The sequence below is a fragment of the Anas acuta genome, chromosome 2 (genome assembly GCF_963932015.1).
Source record: "Anas acuta chromosome 2, bAnaAcu1.1, whole genome shotgun sequence".
In the NCBI taxonomy this organism is placed as follows: Eukaryota; Metazoa; Chordata; class Aves; order Anseriformes; family Anatidae; genus Anas; species Anas acuta.
In genome coordinates, this window is record NC_088980.1 from 63,534,606 (window position 1) to 63,560,262 (window position 25,657).

The 25,657-nt window shown below is 37.5% G+C and overlaps 1 protein-coding gene across 1 annotated transcript in view; it reads left to right on the forward strand.

The window, feature by feature from the left end:
• Nucleotides 1-21,228, forward strand: part of EPDR1 (ependymin related 1) — a 29,418-nt gene extending 8,190 nt beyond the window's left edge. Inside the window, exons 2-3 of the mRNA XM_068670477.1 lie at nt 15,743-15,951; nt 18,974-21,228. Of these exons, the coding sequence (XP_068526578.1) occupies nt 15,743-15,951; nt 18,974-19,164 (400 nt within the window). The 3' untranslated portion in view covers nt 19,165-21,228. The remainder of the gene's footprint in view (nt 1-15,742; nt 15,952-18,973) is intronic.
• Nucleotides 21,229-25,657: the final 4,429 nt, after the last annotated feature.

Here is a 25,657-nt window from a genome sequence, read left to right on the forward strand (position 1 = left end):
TCCCTGTAAATTTGCAAGGAATCTCTCGCTTGCATCTTGCTGAGCTCTCACTCTCAATTTTTTGTCGTTGTTGTTGTTTTTTTATCTGTTGCTCTTCTTTACTAGAAGTGGAAATTAGTTCCTTCTTCAGAGTGTTTTTCAAGTATGGTATAGTGTCTGGCACACTGGGGAAGGGTGATGTCTGTGTGGAACAGGGCCACATTGTGCAACATTTTGGCTCCCTTAGAATAAGGAGCATTATGCCTGCATGGCATTGCATAACTTGAAGTAGCACCAGGCAGTGAAAATTGTTCTCATTACTTCCAAACAGACCTGTTTGTTTCATCTGTTTTTGTTTACTGCCTTATTTTTATGGCCCTGAGGGAAGTGCATGTATGTTGAGAAGAGATATTAGGTTCCATAGGAAGCTGTGTCCTTCCATGGCTTTTTTTTTCCAATAGCGTGATTGCTCTCTGATACCTGAGAGTCATAGGTCAAGGACAGGATTTTCTGCCAAGAGTTCATTCCCGTGCATGAAAGAACAGGAGGTTCAGCATGTGAGACAATCCTTGTGTTCAGTAGTGTATTAGTTTCCAGAGTTTGTACCTTTTATACTTTTATACGCAAGAGTAAATTAGGGGTTTTCAATAGCAGCACAGCTGTCCTTGTCCAAAAACTAATTTATGACAGGTGGTAGTGAAAAAGAAAAAATCAGTTGTTTCCATCTGAACTTTTACTTGTTTTCATGTTTTTATAAATATAGATCCTTCACAAACATTTATTTGAGAATCAGTTTAATCATTTTTTAAAGGTTATGCGTATACTTCTGGCTTTATGTCCCATTTGATTATTAAAAGAAACTTCCTTATGCCACAAAAAAGTGAACAAGGTAATCGTATTTTTTTGAATTCTTTCTTTTGTTAGTAATTTTCTTAGTAGTATTCATAATAGTCAGTAGGGTTGCTTTTATAGCTTATCAATTGGCATATTTTTGCTATTTCAAATTTTCTTTTCAGGTTTTCATGATTTTCTGAATTTTTGGCATCAGAACATGAATTTGGCAGGCACTTTCTTTTTGTACAGTACTCATACGGTAGTCATTACAGCTCTTCAGTCTTCAGCTATTAAGATTTCACAATGCCTCAGGAGCTACTTAGCTGTTCATTCTGTGAAAGCCTATTTTATCCCTTTCATTCCTTATGGAATGAAATTTACTCTTTTTTTCTATCATTATTATGTGGGCCAAATCCAGCGCAGAGGGGCTGTCTTTCCTGGCTGAATAGCTCCATACTGCTTCCATAGTTGTCTGGCAATGCTATATTGGAAAAGTAATGTAAAAGTCAATGGTTATATGTGCAGATGCCACACTACATGTGTATAGCATATTTATTTTGTATATTAAAAATTTCAGTGTTTAGTTATTTTTTATATTATTAATTTCTTGTCTGTCAAAAAAAAAAAAAGAAAAAGAGACTTCAGTGGTTAAGACCTGGATTATCAGATATCATTGGTATAGTCAGGTACCAAATCAATCTAAATCTGGAGCTCTCTCTGGATCTTTTTTGTAAATAAATAATATTATGTTTCAAAAATTAATGGAGATATGTGTGGAAATGCATAACTGTCTGATTCAACCCTTATTTCTCCAAGGAGCCATCTAAAAGCTACAGGATACAGAGGAACATCAGATTTGTAGAATTATGGAAGTAGTAGTGAAAATCTTCATTGCTGCCTTCTTTTGGATCTTATGAAGTTCCAACCCCGTGAAGCAATTTTCCTCTAGCTCCTCCCTAAATTATAAGTAAAAGCAATCTATTCATTGTAGTTGAAATTGTCTTTTAGAGTGAAATATTCAAGCAGTTGTTAATTCTTAACATCATTAAACTTCTTTGAACTTCTCAGCTGGAAGGTAACTTTGCATGCTTACTGGGTATTTTATTTTCTGCATGTAGTATGTATCTGGAGGATAATTCGTAATGAAATGTGAAATTGTGACTGATAGCAAAACGATGTAGAAGACCGAAATTACCACATGCATTGCAACATCACATATTAAGGCCAGTTATGATAAACCTTATTTCTTTGCTCTATTTAAAAAATAACATTGTAATGAGGCCCTGCATATTTAACTTTTGGTCACTTGAATAGTTCAGAAGTGATGCATTCCAAAAATGGCTTCACCAGTTCTTGTTGGTTGACTTCTTGTGCAGTCAAGTGCTCTTCAGAATCTGCTTCTTTACAGCTATTGCCAAATATTATTTCATATTTTTGAGTGTATGTTCAAAACACATTGTCAACATCTTCACTGAAGTTAGCAGTAAAGCAGTAAAAGTTTTATGGCATCTGTAACTAATATCCCAAGTTGTCTATTGGAACAAACTGTTTTCTAATAGATTTTTTTTTTTAAAAGAATAACATTTTTTCTGAAGGCTTTAATGAGGTGAGAAAGAAGGCTTCCCTAAAGAATCACTGCAGAATGGTACTATTTACCAGCAATATAAGGAACAAAACTCTCTGCTTTTGTCCCGCTGCAGTCTTATTCTGAGCTTGGGACTAGTTACAGAGCAAAAATGGTGTAGGATAGCAATGAAGGTGGTGACCTTACAGGACTTTCCACTGAGGTTTCAGTCTCTGATGTTGCCCATTTCTGTCTGGTATGGTAGTGTCACGCTTAGCAAGCAATGTGTGTTGTCCTGCCATTTTTTTGTGGGAGTTCAGAGCAAGGTCACTACTTCATCTGAAAATCATGTGGATCAGAAGGTACGAATGCTCCTGAACACATGGCATGCTTTGCATTTGCCATTTATTTTCAAGAGTTTGGGTAAAACTCTTCACAAGGAGGTTGGTGCAAGTCTACTGTTGTTTATAGTTCCCAAAAAGCTGAGAATTACATAGAATCGTAGAATGGTTTGGGTTGGAAGGGACCTTAAAGACCATGGAATTCCACTCCCCCTGCCATGGGCAGGGACACCTCCCACCAGACCAGGCTGCCCAAAGCCCCATCCAGCCTGGCCTTGAACAACTCCAGGGATGGGGCATCCACATCTTTCTCAGCAACCTGTTCTCTTTAAGTAGTGTCTGCATGGATACCTGTTGTTTCAGAAGTGGAGGTTTCTGAGAGGGAACGGCCAGATTTTTCCCAAAGTTTTCAAAGGGAATTTTACTGCATGGCAGTGCTAAGGACTTTTAAATGCTTGTATGGGGCACAGAGTTGAAGCATTGAGAGCAGCAAAGAGATCTCATTTTTCATTCTTTCAGTATCTCCTAATACCATTTGCAACTGTGGTTTTATCATATTCAGATACTTTTCTTGCCAGGAAAATTATGATTCTGCCATACCGTTAGGCAGCCAGCACTGGAAAGTTTACTCATGCTATGCAGTTATGGTAATTCTCAGAGGATGTTTATTATTTGGAAAACAGAGCTCCATACAGGATGAGGAATTCTTACTACAATTAGTTCCCAAATTAATGTATCACTACTTAATTAGATCCAGATTTCTTGGCCTGAATCTTTTGTAGAAGAAACACATTTTTTTCCTTATCTGTGGTGGCATCTGGGGACTGGGAAGCCTCCTTTTATCACTTCAAATACCTGTGCATGTAAACACAGATGGATTTGCAAAGTCCGACCAGTCTGTTACCTCATCCTTCTCAGAAAAGAGTGAAATTTGGATAACATACTTGATAAAGTGCGGAGGTGTGGTTTCTACTGTACTTTTTATAGAGGAAAAAATGATTTAGGAGACAGTAAAAGGAGATAATGGTGGGAGAGTGGACATACGCCTTGCATTTTGTTTATTCCCCTTTTTCTTGAAGAGTGAAAATGAAAAATCAAATTACCTCAGTGTAGCAGAAGAAGAAAGACTGCTATTTTTTTTTTTAACTTACTGTTTTGGGCTGCCTGTCTCCAAAACCAAGTGTAAGCATGCAGATATTTATTCTCAATACAATTACGGGTATTCTTTGTATTTCTCACAGTTTTTAGTTTGTTGCTTAACTTTAGGAGAATATGTTTTCACATCATACATACCTCATAGGCAGGGTATTTTAAGCTCATAAATCCTTCATGTGAAGTAACGTAGTCTTTGAAGTAGAAAACAGTTGGTCAGGCAAAGGTGAAGGCAGAACTGGGTGTAATTCAGATACATTCAGGGTACCCGCTCCTTCACGTGGTCAAGCCAGGCCTGAGTGATGCATAGCCTGGCATGGAGGCACAGGCTGCTGCTTGAGGCACTGCCAAATGTTGGTAGCACATCTGCTTAGCTGGGTCCCTGTGAATGGCTTCATAATGGGTCAGCTGGGCTCTCTTCTTTTACTGGTGTTTGGAAGTCTCACACACGTCTGAAACACACTTTGGTTCTCTGAATTTCCTTCCTCTGAAAGAATGGAAAAACTCACTTAGAAAGCTTGTATGTCTCTGCAGGATATGTATTGTAACTGAGATGCTTATATACTGTAGCAATAGTAACTATAAACATTGTTCAGTGTGTTCAATGTTCTCTGGATTATTATTATTATTTTTACCATGGAAGTATTCTTCAAATATCCATTATTCTCTGACACATTGATCTAATGAATTACTTGCTGTCTGCAATTAACAGATGCATTTATAATCAGTCTGGTCTTCGTAATTATCCCCAAAAATATTTGAATGTAGTTTTGTGCTGTAGAAATCCATAGAAAACTTCTGTATTTTAGAAAATGTCACTTAGAATCTTATGAAAAGGGGGAAAACAATATGTATATTATGTTAGCCAAGAAGTTAGCGTGGTGTCTGAACAAACATCAGATATATCAACAAAATTCTGCTTAAGTCATTATTAATCTGAACTGTTCATGTAGAAATTATACTTTGTTACAGCTGATCAGAGCAGCCTCTAGGTGCCACCATGAGCTTTCAGACTAGGGATATACCTGTTATTTGGAGGGTCTCAATGGATCTACATCCAGCAGCCTTCTGCATCCTCTGCTTCTCCGGCTACTTCAGGAAAAAGTGCACTGATGTGGCCTTCTGAGCCTTGTGCCCAAAGCCTGGCTGCACTGATAAGCAGTTTTCTTGGGAAGATGGACCATATTGTCACAACCATGATTGCCTTCCAGCATCTCCAGAGATTACCTATTTTAGATAAATTGGAAATTGTGTTATGTTAGGTTTTGAATGCCCTGTCCCTGGAAGTGTCCAAGGCCAGGCTGGATGGGGTTTTGGGAAACCTGGTCTGGTGGGCAGTGTCCCTGCCTATGGCATGGGGGTTGGAACTAGATGGTCTTTAAGGTTCCTTCCTATCCAAATCATTCTATGATTCTTTTAAATATTTTAGCTTCCTCTTTTTTTTTTTTTTTTTTTTTTTTTTTTTTCCCTTCTGAATAGAAAGGTAATAAACACCTGATCTAACATCTGTAAAAATCAGTGAAACTTTTCTGGTTGATCTCATGGGGCTTTGGGTCAGATTAATGTATAATTTTGGAGAAGGAGTTATATGGCCTGATTTATCTCTAATTATGTAGCTGACAGATGGAAATTGTAAACAGTGGCAGTTACATGAGGATCTGCTGTTACAATGTGGGAAGAACAATCATCTGACAGCCAGGGGAAACACAGAGATGTCACGGAAAATATGGTATATACAAGAGTGATTTGTGTAAATGTGTTTTCCTGAGGAGAGAATTCAGGCGTTTCTTACACAGATTTCAAAAATTGTCTAGTAATTTTGGGCACCTCAATTTTGCAATGGCTACATGGACACAATGAATTTTAGAAAACACTGACTACTGTTCCTCTGAAAAGCAGCCTTCTTCATGTATCTTAATGTTGGGCATTCAAATTATGAAGATGTTCAAAATCACTGGTCAGTTTTGAAAATCTTGCCCATTAAATGTGTAAAAATGCAATTAGAAACACCAGAAAGCTACAATATGCAAATGTAGTTTAAATTATAAATAAAGTCATTTGAGCTTTGAAAACAGAAATTATTTTTTATGATAGTATCTGTTACAGGAACAGTAAAAGAAACTAATTCCTGTATATACAGAAGTTCTGAATTCACATTAATTAAGGAAGCTCAAATAAAACTGTGACTCCCTACCAGTATCATATGCATGAGCTCTGTTGGGAAGAAAACAAATTTTTAAAAATTTGGGTAGACATACCTGTTTGCTAAAGAATTGAGTTTGTATTTGTGTCACATGCTAAATGGTAAACCTATTTCTGTCATGTTTTAATCAGCATGGGTAGTCTAAACATGTTCAATAAGTCTAGTGACCTTTCCCTGAGTCATGGAAAACTTTCAGCTGTGCCAGTGCAGTATATTTATACCAATATTATTTACAGGTCTTGTCCTCCTTACTACTGTTTCTTAGAACTGTCCTTGAATGAAAAATAAATATGTCAGGTTTTTAATACAATTAAAATGGCTATAAACTTTCTTAAAAATAGAATTGTGTTTTTAGCTACTCTTACTTTAGGTGATTGCTGTCTTCAGGAACCGTTGTTTCTGTGATGGACTAACAGATAATCTGTAAATTCTCCATTGAATACACAGACGTACACTAGCATGAGTACTCAATAGGTTGAAGGGAAAGATTTTGAAATGTATGTTCATCTATTAAGTATTTATGTATTTGCGTTCCAGTTGATTTTTAAGAACAGACTGAGCTCTGTCAATACAGAATATGTAGGTGACCGTGTTAAGTGTAGCCACTGATTTGGCGCAACAATTTTGTTGCAATAGCATTCACAGTGTCATGTTCGAAGATGGATAGTTCTTTTATTTTCTTTAGATGAACTCTACGTTGAATCTCATTCTTGCAGTTTCTCTTCTTTTGCCTTTACATGCCACTTCCTTAGGGTATTGCTTTAGGGAATCTGTAGTAAGATTGTCAGGATAAAACAAACCAAATCAGGCTGTTACATGTTTCTGTCTCTAAACCACTTTGTAGCCAGTTGTTCCTTGTTAGTTTCTTGTGATGCATCATGGATATTGCTCAAAGAGTAGTCCTACAATTTATGACATGACACTGTCCTTCAAATCCCTAGGCTCCCCATGAAATAAAAACAGAGGCTCAGCTTTCTGCTGAGACTCCTCAGAGAGGATGGACAGTCACTACCATTGCTTTTGGAAGGTCTTGGAAAATTATCATAGAATCATAGAATGGCTTGGGCTGGAAAGGACCTCAAAGATCACACAATTCCACCCCTCTGCCATGGGCTGGGACACGTTCCACCAGACCAGGTTGCCCAAAGCCCCATCCAGCCTGGCCTTGAACACTTCGAAGGATGGGGCATCTGCAGCTTCCCTGGACAACCTGTTGGAGTGCCTCACCACCCTCTCATTAAAGAATTTCTTCTTTATATCTAATCTAAGCTTACCCTCTTCTAGTTTAAAGCTATTAAATTGTCACCAAAGGTTGTTCAGCACCTCTGGGTAGGCAGCGGTGTCGAGGATCCAAGTCAGTCATAGAACTGATAATTTCAGGACTGATTTGTTAAGCTTATCTGCTACCGGAACAGTGGAGCAGCCATCAGTGTTCAAGCATGACCCACATGTAAGGCAGAGAAGGTCTCTGACTCACCTTGTAACCTGCTCCTCCATCCTGGGGAAGCAAAGCTTTATTTGGCATGTTTCTGACCCCTTCTTATCCTGTGAAAACTGGAACTTAAGAAGATTCTGTAGAAACCTGTTCCTGCAAGGCCTGCACATAAAGAATATCTCAGTTAAACCCTTCTTGATGAAAATGACGCTGTTTTCTTCCAGTGCTACCTTCAGTGAACAAGAAGAACGATTGGTATTATTTTTTAACTTCTTATATACTGGGCAAGCTTATTGTGTCTTGCTTTTGTAGACTAAACAGGCCCAGTTTCTTCACAGGTCATGTTTTTTAAACATCACATTGTCCTTGCTGTTCTCTGAACTATATCCAGTCTGTTTATCTGTTCTCTTAAGTGTGGCATCCAAAACCAGAAAGAGCATTACCACTCTGACCTCACCAGGGCTAAGCAGAATAAAATAAATGACCTCCCATGTCTTGCATATCATGATGCTGTTAGTAGGTCTGAGAGTAAGCTTTACTTTTGGTAACAGGTCCATGTCCTGTTTTATCTTTAGTCCATGATTTACAGGACTCACAGATGCTCTTGTTCAGAACCGCTGTCCTAGCAATTATTTCACTTTTTATATATGTGTATGTGTGTGATCCTTGCCCTCTTTAACAACTTGCACTTGTTGATGCTGTATATAAATTTTTGATACATACTGAAGTTGATAATCTGGATAAATCTGATCTTTTTTTTTTTTTAAAGTGCTTGTGACCCTTTCTGACTGGGTTTCATTAGTGAAGTACGTTCTTCATCAATAAAAGCCTTTAATGACTACAACCAGGCCCAAGATAAATGTTTCGGGGAGGGAGGTATCTCCCTCCCTATTTTTATATCTATTATCTATTTTTAAAGGGCTATATCTATATCTACTTTTAAAGGGCTTCCCAGTATTGATACTGAAAACTTGTAGCTATTTTCATTCCCTGCAATACAGCATCTTGTGGATTTGAACTTGCTTCATTACATTATAGGGAAGAAGCAAAAGCATTTTGTGGACATGCTTATGGAGATGTGGGCAGAGGGATAGGTGAAGGCAAGACACCACTCAGCAGATATGCAAAGGCTGTAATTCTCTGCTTTTAACCTCTAATCATGATGTGATCCTTACAGTCAGGGCTGTGAGGAACTGCACTCTGCTGTGCTCCTGCCTGCTGAGATCTGAGTGTCCCTTCTCAGCTTTAAATCTGTTCCATTTTAAAGCACACAGTCCTTCTCTGCCTGAGGTGAAGGTAGCGCTATCTGTAGGCTTACCTTCCTATAGCATTACCATTTATTGTACCACAGATCAATGGATATATGTTTAAAATACCATTTGCTTTATAGCCATGGAGCAATTAACATTTGTCTCTAATGCTGCCTTTTCTCTCATACAGACATTCCCCTTTTTTCCCCTAATTCTTTTATTTTGCACACTTGCAGTCAACTCCACCTGGACTTTTCATGCCCAGACTCTTTGTATTTGAATCCAGTCATTAATTTATGCACTCAGCAAACAATATTGTTTTTGATTTATAGCTGCTGAAGGAAAAAGACCCGCACAAAGAATTCTGGAAGAAGTGAAGTTATTTTTACATTGGAGGTGGGGAGGAAGAATGAAGTGCAATGCCAGAACTTCAGGTTGCATTTATTTTCAGTGAAGTGAATCTCCATCTTCCACAAAGTTTATTTAAAAATAAGCTATACCCAGGTCTTTGGATAAAGATGTTAGAAAGTTAAAGTGTACTTAAGTTTCAGACTGTGTTGTCTGATTAGCCTAGCTGGCCTGATTTCCAAAATCCCTTGAAAATAGACCTAGTGTTTTGTTTTGTTTTGTTTTGTTTTTTATTTTTTACATTGGACAGATATCTGAAAGACTTGAATCATCCCTTTTAAGGAAATCATTGCAGATGGAAGGTGGAAATCATTACATCTTGGGGAAGTAATCTGGTACAAGTGAATATCCTCACAATTTTTTTCCAGAGAGTATTCCACCACAAAGTAAAAGTTTGCTCTATCAGAAAAGGGACCTACTCCCTATCTGTTTTAAAGGGCAATCTGTTCTTCAAACTTCTTTGTTACTACTTTTTATATGGGAATTCATACTGAAGAGCAACTAACTGGCCAAGTATGTGGGTGATAGTTTTTTCAGTCTTAATGAAGAGTAACATAGTTCTCTTGAATTTCATGTATCCCTGTTCATATAGTACATGAAGATTCTTCTCTGTTTATATATAGAAGTAAAGATGTGTATGAAGCTGCAATGCCCAATCCTAGCTGAAAAAGCATTTTTTTTTTTTTTTTTATTCCAAAATAAATGCCTGGAAAAGGGAGATTGTTTAAGCTTAGTTATTTGTGATTGTGGACTTCGTTCTTTTATGACTTTCTTATATGTGCAATAGATATTGTATTGGGGCAGAGCTAAGATACAATTTAATACCTTGTCTTTGAGCCCATTTCAGAGAAACATGTAAAAACTCCAGATAAATCTGACAATTAGAAATAAAATTAAAAACAGAAACACAGGTATGTCTTTTCTGTATTTTTTTTTCTTTTTGGGAATACTCTAAATTATTGTAACCATGATTTTTCTGGCTATCTCTACATGTTAGATTTCCTTTTTTTTTTTTAATTTTACATTTTTCCAAGCCTAGAGAGTGCCTTAATATAACTGCATGCTCAAAAGAACATTTTCACATCTCAGTTCTAAGCAGCCACTCCTTCAACTGAGTTATTTACTTCCCTTCTGTATATAATGCAAAGAAGATGAGAAGTTTAATAAATAAATGATAATGTACCTCAGTCATTTCTTTCCTTTTTCTTCCTCTGCCATTCCTAAGGTCTTTAATAAATATTGAGATGGAAGTCCTGGCATTCCTCATTCTTTAGGGTCTTCTCCAAGCCCTGCTGTGATTTCCTAGTAACCTGTATTATTGTTAACCTACCTCATAAGCGTCTTTATGGAAGCCAAACAAGAAAATAATCCCTGACCTCAAGTATATTTTGATGTTGTGTGTCTCTACTGGGATATACCATGTTCCCTAGAAGGTGATATCATTAATTGGAAAGCATTGTGGTATTCTGGCCACATTTTCCATTGTTTAGGGAAACACACAAATGCTCTGTATTATAGACAGTACATCTTTTATCTTCTCAGGGGTACCACTTGATAGATCAGGCTGTTTATTATGGAATGTCAAACTGTAAAAAAAAAAAAAAAAAAAAAAAAAACTTATTTCCCTTAGTATTTGCCAAGTGGCTAATCTAATTTATGGAAAAACAATTAAAAGAATAAGACATTGCACAATTTTTAATAAGTTTTGTAGTTAAAGTCACAGAAATATGTAATTCTTCAGTTAATACAGCTTTGACTTCCAAATTTTGATTCCTATATTTAAGATCTTCTTTCCACATGAACTTCATCATAAACAGGATGTAAACTGCCTAATTCTCTCTGCTTTGGAAACTGGTAATACTGTCAGAGTTCCTCAGATACCTTGCTAATTACATACCTGATACAGAGGGCTTGGTCATCTTGAAAATAAAAAAGGCTTTTACAATCTGTGAATGATTTAAGTCAGTCTAAAAAATACTGCTTTTACACAATATCAGATTACATTTGCTGTCACGTGTATTTGCACAATACTATATTTGTACAATATACCATAATCCAGCATCACTGCCAAACATGTGAGATCAAATATGGTAAATTACTGTTGTTGTTGAGGTCTGATACACCAGAAGAAAAACAGAAGTCTGAAATTACCGAAACTTCATAGGAAAGAGGAAAAGATTTCCCAGAAATATACTGAAAAACGAATGCTTCTCAGTCTTGAAGTGAGCTAGCCAGAGCTTTCCAAAAGCAGACGAATGTTCTTGACCTGAAGAGTGTTTATCAACTGTCTGAATGCTTAGCAGTTTTGCTCCTTTGAAAAGTTTCTTCACCTGAAGAGATGAGAAGATGATATTTGTTAGTCATCCTTCTACTAGAGGTTCCCGTTCACTTAGTACATCTTTCTTGGATAACAACTCCGTAGAAAGCAGTATTGTCACAAAAATGTTGTGGGCAATGTTATTAAGAGGGTATAAGATAACTAGAATTACAGATTTGTACCTATGTTCACAAGAACAGGGGATTTGTTTGGGATATTTCTAGTGGAATTTCATCTAGTTAGAAGTGTTTCTAACTTCCTTCAGAGTGTTTAAAAGCATCTTTTTACGAATAGAGATGGCAAAGAATTAAATAATGCAACATTGGCAGGCAGATGTTCCACACATTCAGTTAATCTCAAAAAAAGAAGGCAAAGTTAGCTTTGGAATAATTGCAGTGAGCTCAGCTTGATACTATAAATATAAAATACTGTTCCTTGCTGAGCAATACAACAGTTCTCATACAAATAATGCATAAAATTTTGCTTCCATTTTTTCAATTGCTTCATAATAATTACTAGGTAGTATAAATCCTGGCTAATATGAGTGGGAGTTTTAAGGACACAATAACTGCAGCTGGGAAAACTGAGTCAACAGGTTAAAATACCGGACATATAAAACCCCATATGTCTTTGCAGGAAAGGAATATCTGTTTTACAAGAGCTATTGTTCCATTGTTTTCTGAATTGTGTTTCTGTTCTTTGTTAATACAATGCCTAGCACAACTGATTCTTGATCTCTTGAGTAGTGGCTCTTTGGTGTTACAGCAATCAAAAAGTAAGGAATAAGAGGAATGGAATCTTAAGGCTCCGGTACTGTAAGTTGCTTGTCCAAAGCCACAGAGTGAAATGATGCAGAGCCAGTTTTAGAGCACAAGGAATTTCTTTTACCCTGTCAGCCTCAGACCATTATTTTGCTTCTCTCTAGCAAATGATCTTGTCTGATGTGCTTCAATATGTCATGCATGCTGATACCAGCATTTCTGCTCCTCTGTCTCATTACAAAGGCAATTAGGCAGCCAGCTTCCTTCTAGACTTGAGAATTGAGAGAATCCTGTGGAAGTGTAGAAGTAGACACCACGGGTAGTGCAGATATGTTGGATGGCATGCTGACTTGCATGCTTCAGAAATTACAACTGGGAAGAGCACTGGGCATTTTTTGGCAGGACTCAGTGCAGAGGCACCTGAAGAAGAGCAGGTAGCATGGTCTCAAGTCTAATGACTTTTTTCTCACCAAATTTATCCATTTTCAGGCCCAGACAAAGGGAGTATTATGGAGCATGAGAGAGTCCTAGTAAGGGCATAGTGTACAAAGTGCATGAGGCATAGGATGGGGTAGGATGGAATAGGACAGGAAAGAAAGGGAAATAATTTCAGTCAAGCAAATAGGGTAACTTGTCCAAGTAAATTCTGCAAATTGCTATAGGCTTTTTTGAAATTACAGTTAAATGAATGAAATTCATATAAAAATAATATTAATGATGGGCACAGCCTACAAATATGTTGCTCCTTTAGGAAGAAAAACAAAACCAATAAACTAATTACAATCATTTCCTCTTCTGTTTCTTTGCCAATACCTATTTTCAGGATTCTGTGCTTCCCCTCAAGCAGCCAGTGAAATCTCAGGCACCTAAAGTAAATAGAGGCAGTATACATAGGACTTGGCTGTTAAAAAAAATATATAAAATAAAAAATGATGTAAATGGTTTTAAAATATTTTAGTTTTAAATATGCTAGATGGTAATTTTTATATCCACACACATTTCATTATTAATTTTGGCTGGTAAATGGTTCTGTTTATAGAGCAACAACTTAACCATTCACTTTTCATATGCAAGGTTCATATGCTTAGGTTCTATGTAATCAATCTTATGATTCTGCGCTAGCTAATTCCAGGACACACACATGAACAATTCTCTTTAAAATTTAGATGTGAGGTACATCAGTGGAATAATATGTTTCCTGCCCCTCCTGCAAGCAAAAATGTAGGTAGTAGAGCCTCTTGCTCTGCAGAAGGTATGCTACAGAGATGTTGAGTGATGAGTTTTACTTGTTTGGATTTTTCACATTCTTGTTTTCATTGTTGCTGTTTTTATATACATATTGCCATCTGCATGTAAGAGGCAAATTCAAGACTAGGCTTCTTTGGATTGTGGCCCTACTACTGCAAGTACTGAGGTCATCTTACTGAAGCCACAGTGGCTATTCATGAGCTGGAAATTAAATGCTTGCATTTGTCAGATTGAGGTTTGAACTACTGCTTCACTTGTATGTCTCCCTCATGCAACTATGTCAATTCTCAGGTTACAAAATTTAGAACAAAAGATACTGGCTCCATGAAATAATTTCTAAAGGAAATGATAAGGAAAAAAAAATGAGGAAAATAAATGTTTTAAAATATTTAAAAAAAAGAAAATCATAGGAGATAAGTTTTAATTGAAGATTTAAAGTAAAAAATAAATGAAAATGTGTACATTATATTTCCAGTAGCTTGTACTGCTTAATTAACATTGGGGTTTTGTCCTTTCACAAAATGACTGCATTGTCATTCAAATATTTTAAATGTTGTTAGGCTCATCTGTAAGGCATTCCGTATCCTGCTTTCATGGGAGTGAACAGGCCATCAGCTGAACAGTAGTTGAGTCATTACAGCCTGGCTGCAAACAAAAATCAGTGTATGTTATTGTTCTTGTGACTGTGTTCTCTAGACTGAGTATGATGTAAAAATTATGGATGTGCTTATGTGATAACAGGCTTTGATTTATATAAGGAATCAGGTAGTTCTTCAGTAGTATGCTCTGCACTGTTGCTGACATGCTTTTAAGTGAAGTGATTCCTATCTCATGTAGTTGTACAGTTCAATAATTAACATTTTCAATTGTTTTGATGTCAACTCTGTTTTATGTAAACTTTACTTTCCCCTGAAAAGACAAGGGCAAGGAATTGCAGATGGAAGGAGACACTATTACATATGGACAAGATGAAGCTGTGCCAGGGGATTAATCCCATCCTTTTCTTTTCTCTAGAGTCACTGAATGATAGTAGACTAGCCAAATATTTCAGCAAATATTCACGGGATGCTTCTAATTATGAATGTACAGTTCTAGGGGATTTAGAGTGTGGATCCTGACTCTCCTTGGCCAAAGGTGCAGAGCACTCCTGGGAATGCTCTGAATTGTGCTTTGAACAACTCATTGTGTGATAGGTAATGTTAAGTACCCTGGAAAGTTAAGCCTTTTGCATTTTTGGTTGCATATTCAAAATCAGTTGATGTTTGTGTTAATTTCAATTTCTCTCTGTTTTTATCTCATTATAAGGTAAGGATGATATCACTTTCTTTTATAGGTGAAGTCACTGTATTTGTGGTAGAAGCAAATATCGTAACTATGAAGTAAATGGAAATGTTCATGAAGATGTTTACCATCTCCCCCTCAGAGCAGGGCTTTGTCACTCTAAATGTATTATACTCTAAATATAAAGGATCAGTTTTAAATCATTATTATCAACTGATTTTGTTGACCTCACCTTCTGGCCTCTCAATTTCACTGATCTCCGCACCTCTCCTTATCCCTGCCTTATTTTTTTCTCTCCTCTCCTTCCTGCTTTCAGTACTGCCATGGGTCTGGTGACTTCCAAAGAGAAACTTTGCCATTAGGAGGGAGAGCTTCTCAGTTCTGCATTTGGGAACCACGTGTTCTCTGCTTCAGCAGCATATCGCACTAAGCTACTTGTGTTTCCATTGAGGACATCTTTGAGAGTGGCAAATCTAACCAGCACAAAGAAAGGCTCTACCACATTCATTCAGCCTATGCAAACAGATTTTTTCAAAAGGCTTATAACTCAGCCAAATATGGGCAACTTCTTGTAAAAACTTCTCCCCTGCCAAATTTCAAGTTCTTTCTCCAAAACATGGAGGCATTAGAGCTTTTTAATGAAAAGGTTATTAAAAAACAAAACAAAACTGGTAATAATAAAATGTTTTTCTCTCAGTTGTTCTCAGAAAAGTTGTTCTGTTGTTCTCAGAAATGTCTGAGCCGGTTCAGCCTGATTTATTTATTTTGGAAAGAGTCAGCTGAGACGAATTTCCAGCATGGGAAATTTCAGCCCAACTGGTTAGCCTTTCTCAAAGTTTTGGCAAAGTTAAAAGCAAGTGAAAATGGTCTTATACTGAGAAGTCAAAGGCAAGCTTATCTATCGGCAGTGCTCCTTGTTTAGTATAGGAAAAGATTATCTACATTAACTTTTTTTTTTTTATGTTTCAGATTCTTTGAGTATATATTGCTCTATAAAGATGCAGTGATGTTTCAGATTGAGCAAGTTACAAAGCTTTGTTCGAAGATTGCTCTGACTGAGCCATGGGATCCATATGATATCCCCGCCAATTCAACATACGAAGATCAGTACTACATTGGGGGACCTGGAGATCAAATTATGGTACAGGAATGGTCTGACAGAAAACCAGCCAGGAAATGTATGTGCATACTTTTGTTTCATCTTAATAATAATCATTGTCTCTGCTACCCAGGGAAAAGTAAAATTGTTCATGTTTCACCCCAGCCTTCCATATTTCTATGAAGTTTGCTGGAAGACATAATAAATATCCCCTATGTACAGCATATTGTTTTATTATCAAATGTATTTTATTAAGAAAATGTTTTGTATCTAAGTAGGATCAAATATGTCCAAGGGACTTGTTTGCGTTTTATTCTGTACCATACAGATTTTGGCATGGAAGAGCATTATTTTGCATCTGAATCCAGCAGCCTGTATGCAACATTTATCCATAGAAGAATCAATAATATAATTAGAAACACAAACTAACATTCATCGTATCTCTGGTAAAAGGCATAATAGAAGCAAAACAGGTATCAAAGTGTGTCTGCATTCTAGTATCTAATATTGTCATAAAATACATCCAAAACATGGCTCTGCGGCAATAGACAGTGTTAATATGCACCTAAGTTTTGTTATCCACAATGCTAGTAAGAAACATCTGCTCCTGAGGCTTAGTTCTGCACTTGGCAGCTGAACACCTGCATCGTAAAAGAAAGTAGGCTGAATTTTCCAAGGTAGAGTATGTTAGCTTTTGGATGCATAGCAATTTATTAGCAAATTGGCTTCAGTTTCATCTATGGTTTAGACAACTATAAAAATAATGTAAAAAAAGCTATGAAGTTTATGTCATTATTCAGCTAATGCAATACTTATGGTTATAGCCACCTAATATATGGGCTGGTTATGAACCTGAGCATTTTGCCAGGGGAAAATATTTCTTTCTTGAATAAAAGTAGAAAGAAAATGAAGGATAAGGTCATTAGACCTCTATAACTAGGTCGATATATCCTTTGGTATTCTACAAGAGACAAATTATCACTCAGTCCAAGAATTTTGTTTTTCTGATCCGGTATTTCGGAAACTTTTATGGAACTTAATATCCAGATACCTTCAGTTAATGATGTGTGATTTTTATCCTGTAGTATTTTGTATTTCCAGTGCTTTTCTGTATGATCATTCTGAAAAAAAAATAATGTCTTAAATTTGTCTGCCCATCTACCTTTCAGACAATACTGGTTTGGATTCTAGAAATTATAATTGTTAAAATTGTGAAGATTATAGCAGAGATACATAATACCTTGGTCGCATTATATTTTACCTTATTTTTTTATTCAAAATTCTGATAAATGACTTGTTGAGGAAAAGAACCCTCCATTACTGGAAAATCAAAACCAAACTCATTGAGATCAGGATGTTTTTGGTATATTAGGATGACCCGGAGAAGTATGTTCAAATATTGCTTAGTTTGACACCATTTTTTATTTTTTTTTAGATACTGCACAGACATTTCATCTCAGAACTTGTCTGTTTCCAATAATGCTATTGTGGTACACTATATGAAATGATACTGGAAGGATAGAAAATAAATATGTTTGATTGCTGCTGAGTGAGAGAAAATAAGCCTCCTTGTGACTAGAAAAATTTCATACAGATGGTAACCAGAGGAACCATATTTTAACCTCATGAGTTTCTGCTATCAAGAGATCTGAAATACATGAAACAATTGGATGAAGTGCTGTATGATGGAAGGGGTAAAGAAAGATCACAGAAGGGGGGTGTATGTGATAAATAAATTTTAAAGTGAGGTTTTAAAAGTGAAGGGTGTTCAAAGGAAACTGCAGAAACAGAAGTAGATAGAGGTCATGGACAGATGACCTAGTAGATGACCAGTAAATAGAGGTCATGGCAAAGGACGTGGGTGGAAAAGAGTGACAGAACAACTCTTGAGATAAGCGCGTGGAATTAAACTGATTTCTTTTTAAAAAATGGACAGACTTGCTACATCACATACATGGAGGAGATCAGCATTAAGTGCATTCTTGAAGTAATGAGTGACCCAGTAGAAATGTTTGAGGGGAATAGGAATTACAAAAGTTTATAGTTATCGTGATACTGATGTTTTGAGCAGATGCTAGTAAACAGAAGGAATGAGTTAAGAGATGGGTGAGAGAGGAGTTTTATTTGGCAATATTACTGTTCTTCCAAGATAAACTCAAGTGCTTGTGACAATATGACAGAAAAAGCATCATGTTTATTTAAATTAAAATGTGGTGAGTATCATCAGTATACAAATGGTGCTTAAGATTTCAGATGGCTGTGAAGGCAGGATGTAACCACAGCAGAAGACAAGCAATTCATTGTGTAGGTGGGTGCAGAACCAGGCACAGGAAGGAACTGAATGTCTTAAATAGTTGTAGGAGCTCAGTATTTTAGAGTGTTGAAGACTGTGTTGAGGCCCAACAATGTGGACCACAAGTTCTCAGTATTCATACCTTTCAACTTCTTAAAAGCAGAATGTAAGACAATTTGTCCCCATGCTACCCAAGCTGGAGGCACCAAAATTTGCTTTCTAGGAGAACAACTCACTGAGCATTACATTGGTTTGATGGTTAAGCAAATAAGTGCTGACATAAAAGTAGCATGAAAGGTTTGAAAAGATCGGATTTGTGCAAAACAACTAAATTTGTGACTAAGCAGAAGTGACATTCCTTCAAAAGAGGTAAACTTGAAAGGTGTTGGTAGCATGATTTGAAATGTGCTCAACACCAAAATGTTAAGGTTTAAGATCACTGTGGTGTTCAAATTATGCTAGCTTTGTGGCCTTTCTTGTGTTGCCACGCATCCTCTGATAGGGAATGCTGCCATGGTAAGCAGACTGCATAGAAACCTAAAGTTGATTAGCTACTATTGGCCTGTAAGATAGCAAAGGTCAATCTATTTCACTGCAAGTACCATTGGATTTTCCAAAATTTCTTCAGGATCTTCTGTTAAATTGTTTCTCAATTCTTCATTAAGATTGTCAGAAAGATAGGCCCCATCAAGAAATATGGGCAGTTCCAGCCTGTAGGTTTTGCTTGAGATATGGCCACTCTAACATCATTGTGACACTTTCATTCATGCTTGTCATCTAAAATAGTCAAATTTCTGCTTTGTTTCAGTGGAATCTTGGGTTGGCGTTTACACAGTCAAAGACTGTTACCCAGTACAGGAAACCTATACAAAGAACTACAGCGTGACAACATCCACTCGATTTTTTGATCTACAGCTAGGTATTGCTGACCCATCAGTGTTTACCCCACCCAGCACCTGCCAGACAGCCCAGACAAGGAGAATGAAAGATGAATGCTGATTATGGACACTGGCTGCCCCGGGCAAACAAACATAGCCAGGAGGATGGTTATTAATAGTCCACTGCTGACGTCTAGCCTGATTTTTCAAGCTTATTGTTGCTCTTTTGGGGATTGTAAGTTTTCACTTGAAAGAGAACATAAACATTTAACTGAATAAAATATGTAACACAAAAGATCTCTTTCATCATGTTAATCTGTTCAGTGATGCACTAGAAGAACTATATAGTTACCACTAAGATAGTATTTATAGATACTATTTATTTAAACTATGGATGATTTTCCTTTTGCAAAGGTTTTATTATTTATTTTTTCAAGAAGACAAAGCATAAGCAGGCTGCAATAATGGTAACATCATGAAGAAAAAGCTAGATTTTGTTGTTACTTCTGGGGACTCGAGAGAAGGGGAAATATGTCCTGGGTAAGACCAAAAAATATTCCATTTTGAACTATGTACATCACAAGTATGGAAGTCCATTCCCTTGGTTTTGTTGCCTAATGTCTGAGATGATTTTTTGCTTTCTGCTAGAGTAGTTCTATTCACATAATGCTGGCTGACATGCAAAAAAATCCTTTTCTGTTTCTTGGGAGAAGGGCATGAAAGGAAGGGAAAGAGGGAGAGGGACAACCCTAAAAAATAAGCCAAAATTTTCTTCCATGTACTACACTTTTGGTGAAGTATTCCAGAAGGGTACAATTAGACATTTTTCAATGATATTTTATTTTAGCACTCACTTTTTTGAGGTGATACTAGTTTTAACCTATGCAAAAAGATTGAGAGATACTGCACTCTAAATGGCTTTAATATTTTGTAAATATTTTCAAAAGTCTTTCTATACTCAAAGAGTATGGAAATACCATTGTAATTCCATACAGAAGTGGAAAAAAGTGTTCTTAGTACATAATTAGGAAAGCCTAAATTAGTATTCGGATAGTGCCTCATAATGTTGGGAAAGACAAAGCTGACAAGGAGATGGAAGGAGAAATTGGAGAGAGAGGTTTTAGATGTCTTATGTATGGTGTGATGGGAAGGCACTGAGATCTAAGCTGAAGTGCCAATCTTGCTTTATTTTGCACCTCCTCTGTTGATGACTACCATATTTGCTGTTCAGTCAGCATTTCAAACCTTGTCATCTCCACATCCTTTTCTGGTGGGCAGAGTGAAAGTTTCTGTAAGGGAAATAAATAACCAAAAAAGTGCAAGAAGCACACATATTTTGCTTTAACAAATTCAAACCAAATCTGCATGTACCTGCAGGTGATCAGAAGTATGTAATGGTGATGGATTTTGTGCATTTACAAAATGAAATGAATTATCCCATTCTATAAGTCTAGGCATGCATTTTATGCATCCTTTACAAATATATTTAAAGCCAGGTTCCTGTCCTCTTGCACGTGCTGGGTAGTAGTTTGTTCCAGAAGTTGTCTAGCTGAAAATAGTGCAATACTGGGTGGTTTGGTGTGGTTTTGGGCAGAGCTACCAAGTTCTGCTTCTTCCTTAGAGGCTGCTGGACTCTTCCCCACAAACAGTGCACTTTTCCAGGGCACCTTTTAGTGAGGAAAAATTATCCAAGTTGACAATGATAGGAAGTCTTGCATAAATAGGATACACAACTTACTACTGTCTGATAGTACCATAACTGAGGAAAACTAAAGGCTTTCACCATCTGTGGAAGAGAGAGATGCTGGGCAGGCTTTTAGTGCTTTATAAGCGCATAGCTTTTTATACATATGCAAGTGATACCATGGCTATTTTCCTTTTACAGTTGTGGTCAGGCATGTTTTTTAGCCTTGTGCCTAGTGAAAACATATACACTAAAATTTAGATAGTTCATTAAAAATTTTCTCTCAGAAAAGACCATTAACTGAAATGTGCTAGTGGGAAAAAGGAGGGTGTTTCCTTGAACTTAAGATGCATTTAGTCTGTACCGGTCTTCTGTATTTTGTGACAATCTAAAAACCAACTGCATATTGTTCTCATTAGGGCAATGATTAACATGTATTTCTTAATATCTGTTTTTTGCTGGAATCTGGAAGACATAATAAATATGGCTTGCAAACATGAAGCTGTGGTACCATATTGTTTGGGATTACTTTGTTGTGGTAGACAAGACAGCTGAGTAATCAGAGTGCTTATACTACATTTTGCTGACAATGATATAATTTCTAGCAATAATATTAGATGTTCCTTTAAAAATGAATTAGAAGTCTGTTACACAGAAATGCTTTAAAAATGTTGCAGTGACATCCAGGGTGATTTTATATGGCTAAATATGTACCTCTAAAACAATGTTGTTGTCTTTGTCTTTATGCTCTGAAAATTTAATAAAGAGAGTTGTCAAAGAAATGACAAATTACAGATTTTTTTGATTACTTCTTGTAAATTAGCCATGAACCAAATAGGATGCACAAAATGCTTGGGCCTGATTTGTTACCATTTGCTGCACTTTGTTGTCATGTACCTCAAGAAACATTTTGTCTTTATGCGACTATACCAACGATTCAGTTAGAATGAACATAAAATGACTTTAAAGTAGATATATACTGTGATGTTACAGTAAGTAAAAATGAGGCTTTCTTATGTCTAGTAGTCAGGAGATATTTTTAATCACAATTATTATGGTAGAAAATTTACAATAAATTGGTATTTATATGAGATACATTATAGTAGGTAACAGTAACAGGACCTCAGGGTTGGATAGCCTGTCAGACAAAGCTGTTTTTGTGAGTTTTCAAGTGCTTCCCGGTTTCAGCTGGGCCAGAAACAGTGCAAATATAGATCTGCCTGCCATACTTTTTTTTGTATTTCTGCTTGGAGGCTTAGCTGAAAGCAGGATGTGTAGAAATACAACATTGTTTTATTTAAAGTTATCCAAACATCCCTGAACCTCAAAACAGGTTTAGTTTGAGTTTTGGGAGGAGATCTGGGCATTTGGTTCAGTTCCTGTTTTAACAGTTTGCTTAACTCAAGTATTAGGGCCAGATTTTGCTGCCTAAAGCCATGCTGCACACTGTGAAAGTACTGCCATTTACCAGGTCATGCCAACAGGCTCTTTCATGAAGCTTGTAGGAAAAAAAATACAACAATCCAGTCTCAAAGTAAGCTGTAACAAAATGTGAACAAGGCATCTCTGAAACACATTGAGGTGACCAACAGTGTGAGCAGCCTTGGCTTAGAAGCAATTGTCAGTGTCCCAAAATCCAGACGGATGAGAGGCCTCAGAATGGCTCTTGCATCACATTTGTCACAAGCTGGTGCCTGAGGTTAGCTGCAATGCTTTCCCACATGGCAGAAAGGCATGTAGTGGAATCTTCAACTGATACTTAACTGTGGGAAATAAAGATTTTAAAAACATCACCCAGATGCCACTCAAAAAGTTAGAGGCCCCTGAGTGTAAGGATATTGAAGTCTCTGTTAGTTAACCTTCCAGGAGACTGCATGTACAGCATGGGCTTGGTCACATACAGATTTAATCTTCACATCTGCATTTACGGACATGAACAGATTAACTGAGTTTTGAAGGCTTTTAAAGTATGTCTGAACATCTACTTCCTTTAAGAGGAAGGGGCAAAGGTTGCAATCCAGGAAGCAGTCCCTGTGAACCACCAGAAAGGCCATCCAGGCCCTCCTCTCACTGCTGACTTCTGTACTTAATCCTTTCTCCTAAAATAAACTAAAACTTCTGGCATTTGTTGATCCAGTCTCTTCTGACAGTCTTAGTGACCCATGGTCTCTTTTGAAAGCCATTATCCTCATGAAAACAGCACCAGATGTAGAATAAGAGGTTGCTATGAAACTGCTGGGGTACATTTCCAAACTTGATTAGTACACACTGATTTAACATGCTCTAGGGCAAAGATTCATGCAGTTCATTGTGGCCCTTTCATCAGAAATCCTGAAGCTGTGTGCTGAATGAAATAATGCACGTAGTTACAGTACAGTATTTCATTTGAGGTGAGGACAAAAGCCCCAGTAGAGTGCATTTTTCAGGCATGAGGGAGTGGCAGCTGGCCTGCCTGCTGAGCTGCAGGAATATATATCCCCCTCCAAAAGGAGACTCTGAGCACCTCAGAGGACAACACAGTTACTCTTCCTACAACCCCCTACCCATAGGAATCAGATTCAGGCTCAGCATCTTCCTGCTTTGCCAAGAGGGACAAAAAACACAGTTTTGATCCTGTTTTTGTCTTCCTGACTTCTCCTGTAGGCCCACACCATCGCCTTACACAACAGGGCCCACACAGGCCTATGGACATTGCTACAGCAACGCCAATGTCAGGGAGGGTCCCCAGCGCCTTCCTTCCCACATGTGACAAAATCACATGTGTTATACATGTGTTTGAATGTGTACACTCATGTGCTTGCTAAGTGTATTGGGTTGCTGCTCAGGAGCTCAGCTCACAACCATCACTTTTAACTGGGCTCAGAACGGGCTTCAGTGAAGCTGGGCCAAGGGGAAGGAGAGGAAGATTTACTAAGATTGTTCCTAAAAAGCCCCTGCAGGGCTTTTTCCCAAGTTTGCCCAGCTCTGATAAACAGCTCTGGTGTTCCTGAAACAGTGGTAGCTGAGTTGCTGGCATTGGTGATACACCAAAGGGAAGGTCAAGTTTCACCCCCTGTGCTAAAATTACCCTGCAGGCTGGGCCAGGGACTCAGTATCATTTTCACTGGAGCACACATTCCCATGGCCCCCATCTCTCACTGGACAGTGCTCCTCAGCCAGTCCCACAGTGTTCCCTCTCTGTCCCCACGTTCCCCAGGAGAAGCAGGGGCCTCAGGACACAGGACCTTCTTCACTTCCCTCTGTGTGAGCAAATGTGTGCAGGCATCCCTGCCCCACTTCTGTGTTTCAACACTCATTTTTGATGTGGTTGCTTCAGATGGTTGTTTTCTTCTTCATCTGAGAACTGCTTCTGTTAATTTGATGGGACAATTTGACACTGGGATGCCTAGCTTGCATTTTTTTTACCACTCTCCTGGTGCCAGCTAGCGGCCCTTCCTTGTTGCTGCTATGTCTCCTACTTAGCACTTGTCAGCTGAGGCTTCTGTAGAAATAGATCTCCTTGGTGCTGTTAGCATCTTGCACTAGTAAGAACACAGATGGTAAAGTAGTGGAAATCATGATGGGTGACAGCAGAGAGCCTGTCACTGGTAGCCCAAGTACCATGATACAGTTGAACATCTAGGTATGGGGCTCTGGAGGTGCTTAAACCCAATAAATACCCCACACTTCTCCAAAGCAGATGTGGGAGTTTTGCAGGGCATTGCATTAATTTATGAAAGCAGTATCTTGTGCTACGTGAACAGAAGCCTATATGCATGACTGTGGCTCCCTCTTGAGCAGTTGTTTCAACAGAGAGACAGAAAAACAGATGCTTTCTCCTAATGCATTTCTACAGAAATGGTATAAAAGTTAGTTATAGTCAGAAAATGTAGACTTCTGAGTTAAAGAAATAGCGTGCAAAGAGTTGCAAAGACTTGTAGTGAAACAAAAACTGTATCTATAAAGAAGTCTAAGTTTTTCAGCCTTAGAATTTATACTTTTCAAATGGAAAGTGAAGAATTCAGAGGAAAGCAAGTACTTTCAAAGTTGTTTGGTTGGATGACAGCTAAAAATATATTTTTCCATCCAGTTAAGGTGTTTGATGGAAAAATGCCTTAATTTTGAACAGAACAGGCTAGAAATAATCAGCAATTTCTTGGAAGATCTCAAAGTGAAGCCCACATGGCTACGAAAAACAGAAAATATGGTATTGTGCCTGCCACAGGACCCATATGAGGCTCTACATGTAGCCCGTGATTTGCTTTCTGCCCACAAATGCTGTTTAGCTTTGCACTTGTAGTAGATGAGGGAATTTTTAAATGAAATGAATTGCTAATTTTGGAATATCATTTAGTTTTGTGTTGTTATTACACCTTGGTAGCTGCAGGCCACCAGATGCCATTGACAAAGGAGATCAATGACAATGTTGTATTACTAACTGGTAAAATGATTTTACCCATCTGAAATTCCATCTCACTGAATAAAATGTATGTTTATTTGCTGATAAATTCTCTAGTTTACAAGTGGATCTTCTCAGGTGAGCAAATCATGAGTTTGCATCATCAACATTTGATGCTAAGAATACTTTCCCAAATAATTAACATAAGAAATAAAGCTTGTCAGAAGAACTGAACTGCGAATAAATAGTCACAATTAACATTCTGCTTTGAAAGATGCTGCTTTTGTTGTGGACTGGAAGATGGGCTCTTGCCTAATGTATGCTACTTCTTCCAACCATACCAGCTGAGCTAATGAAAGCTATTGCTTCTTCCTACAAATCTTGTCTTATCAAAGTGATAGGGTTTGTTTACTTGTGTGTACACTCAGCATTCTGCAAATTACCAAGAAAGATTATGTTTTACGGTGTCCCGGATATTTTTGGTCAAATATGTTTGCTTGAACACAGAACAGGCTATGAGCAACAGTCAGCATCCCTTACCATGGGACAAAT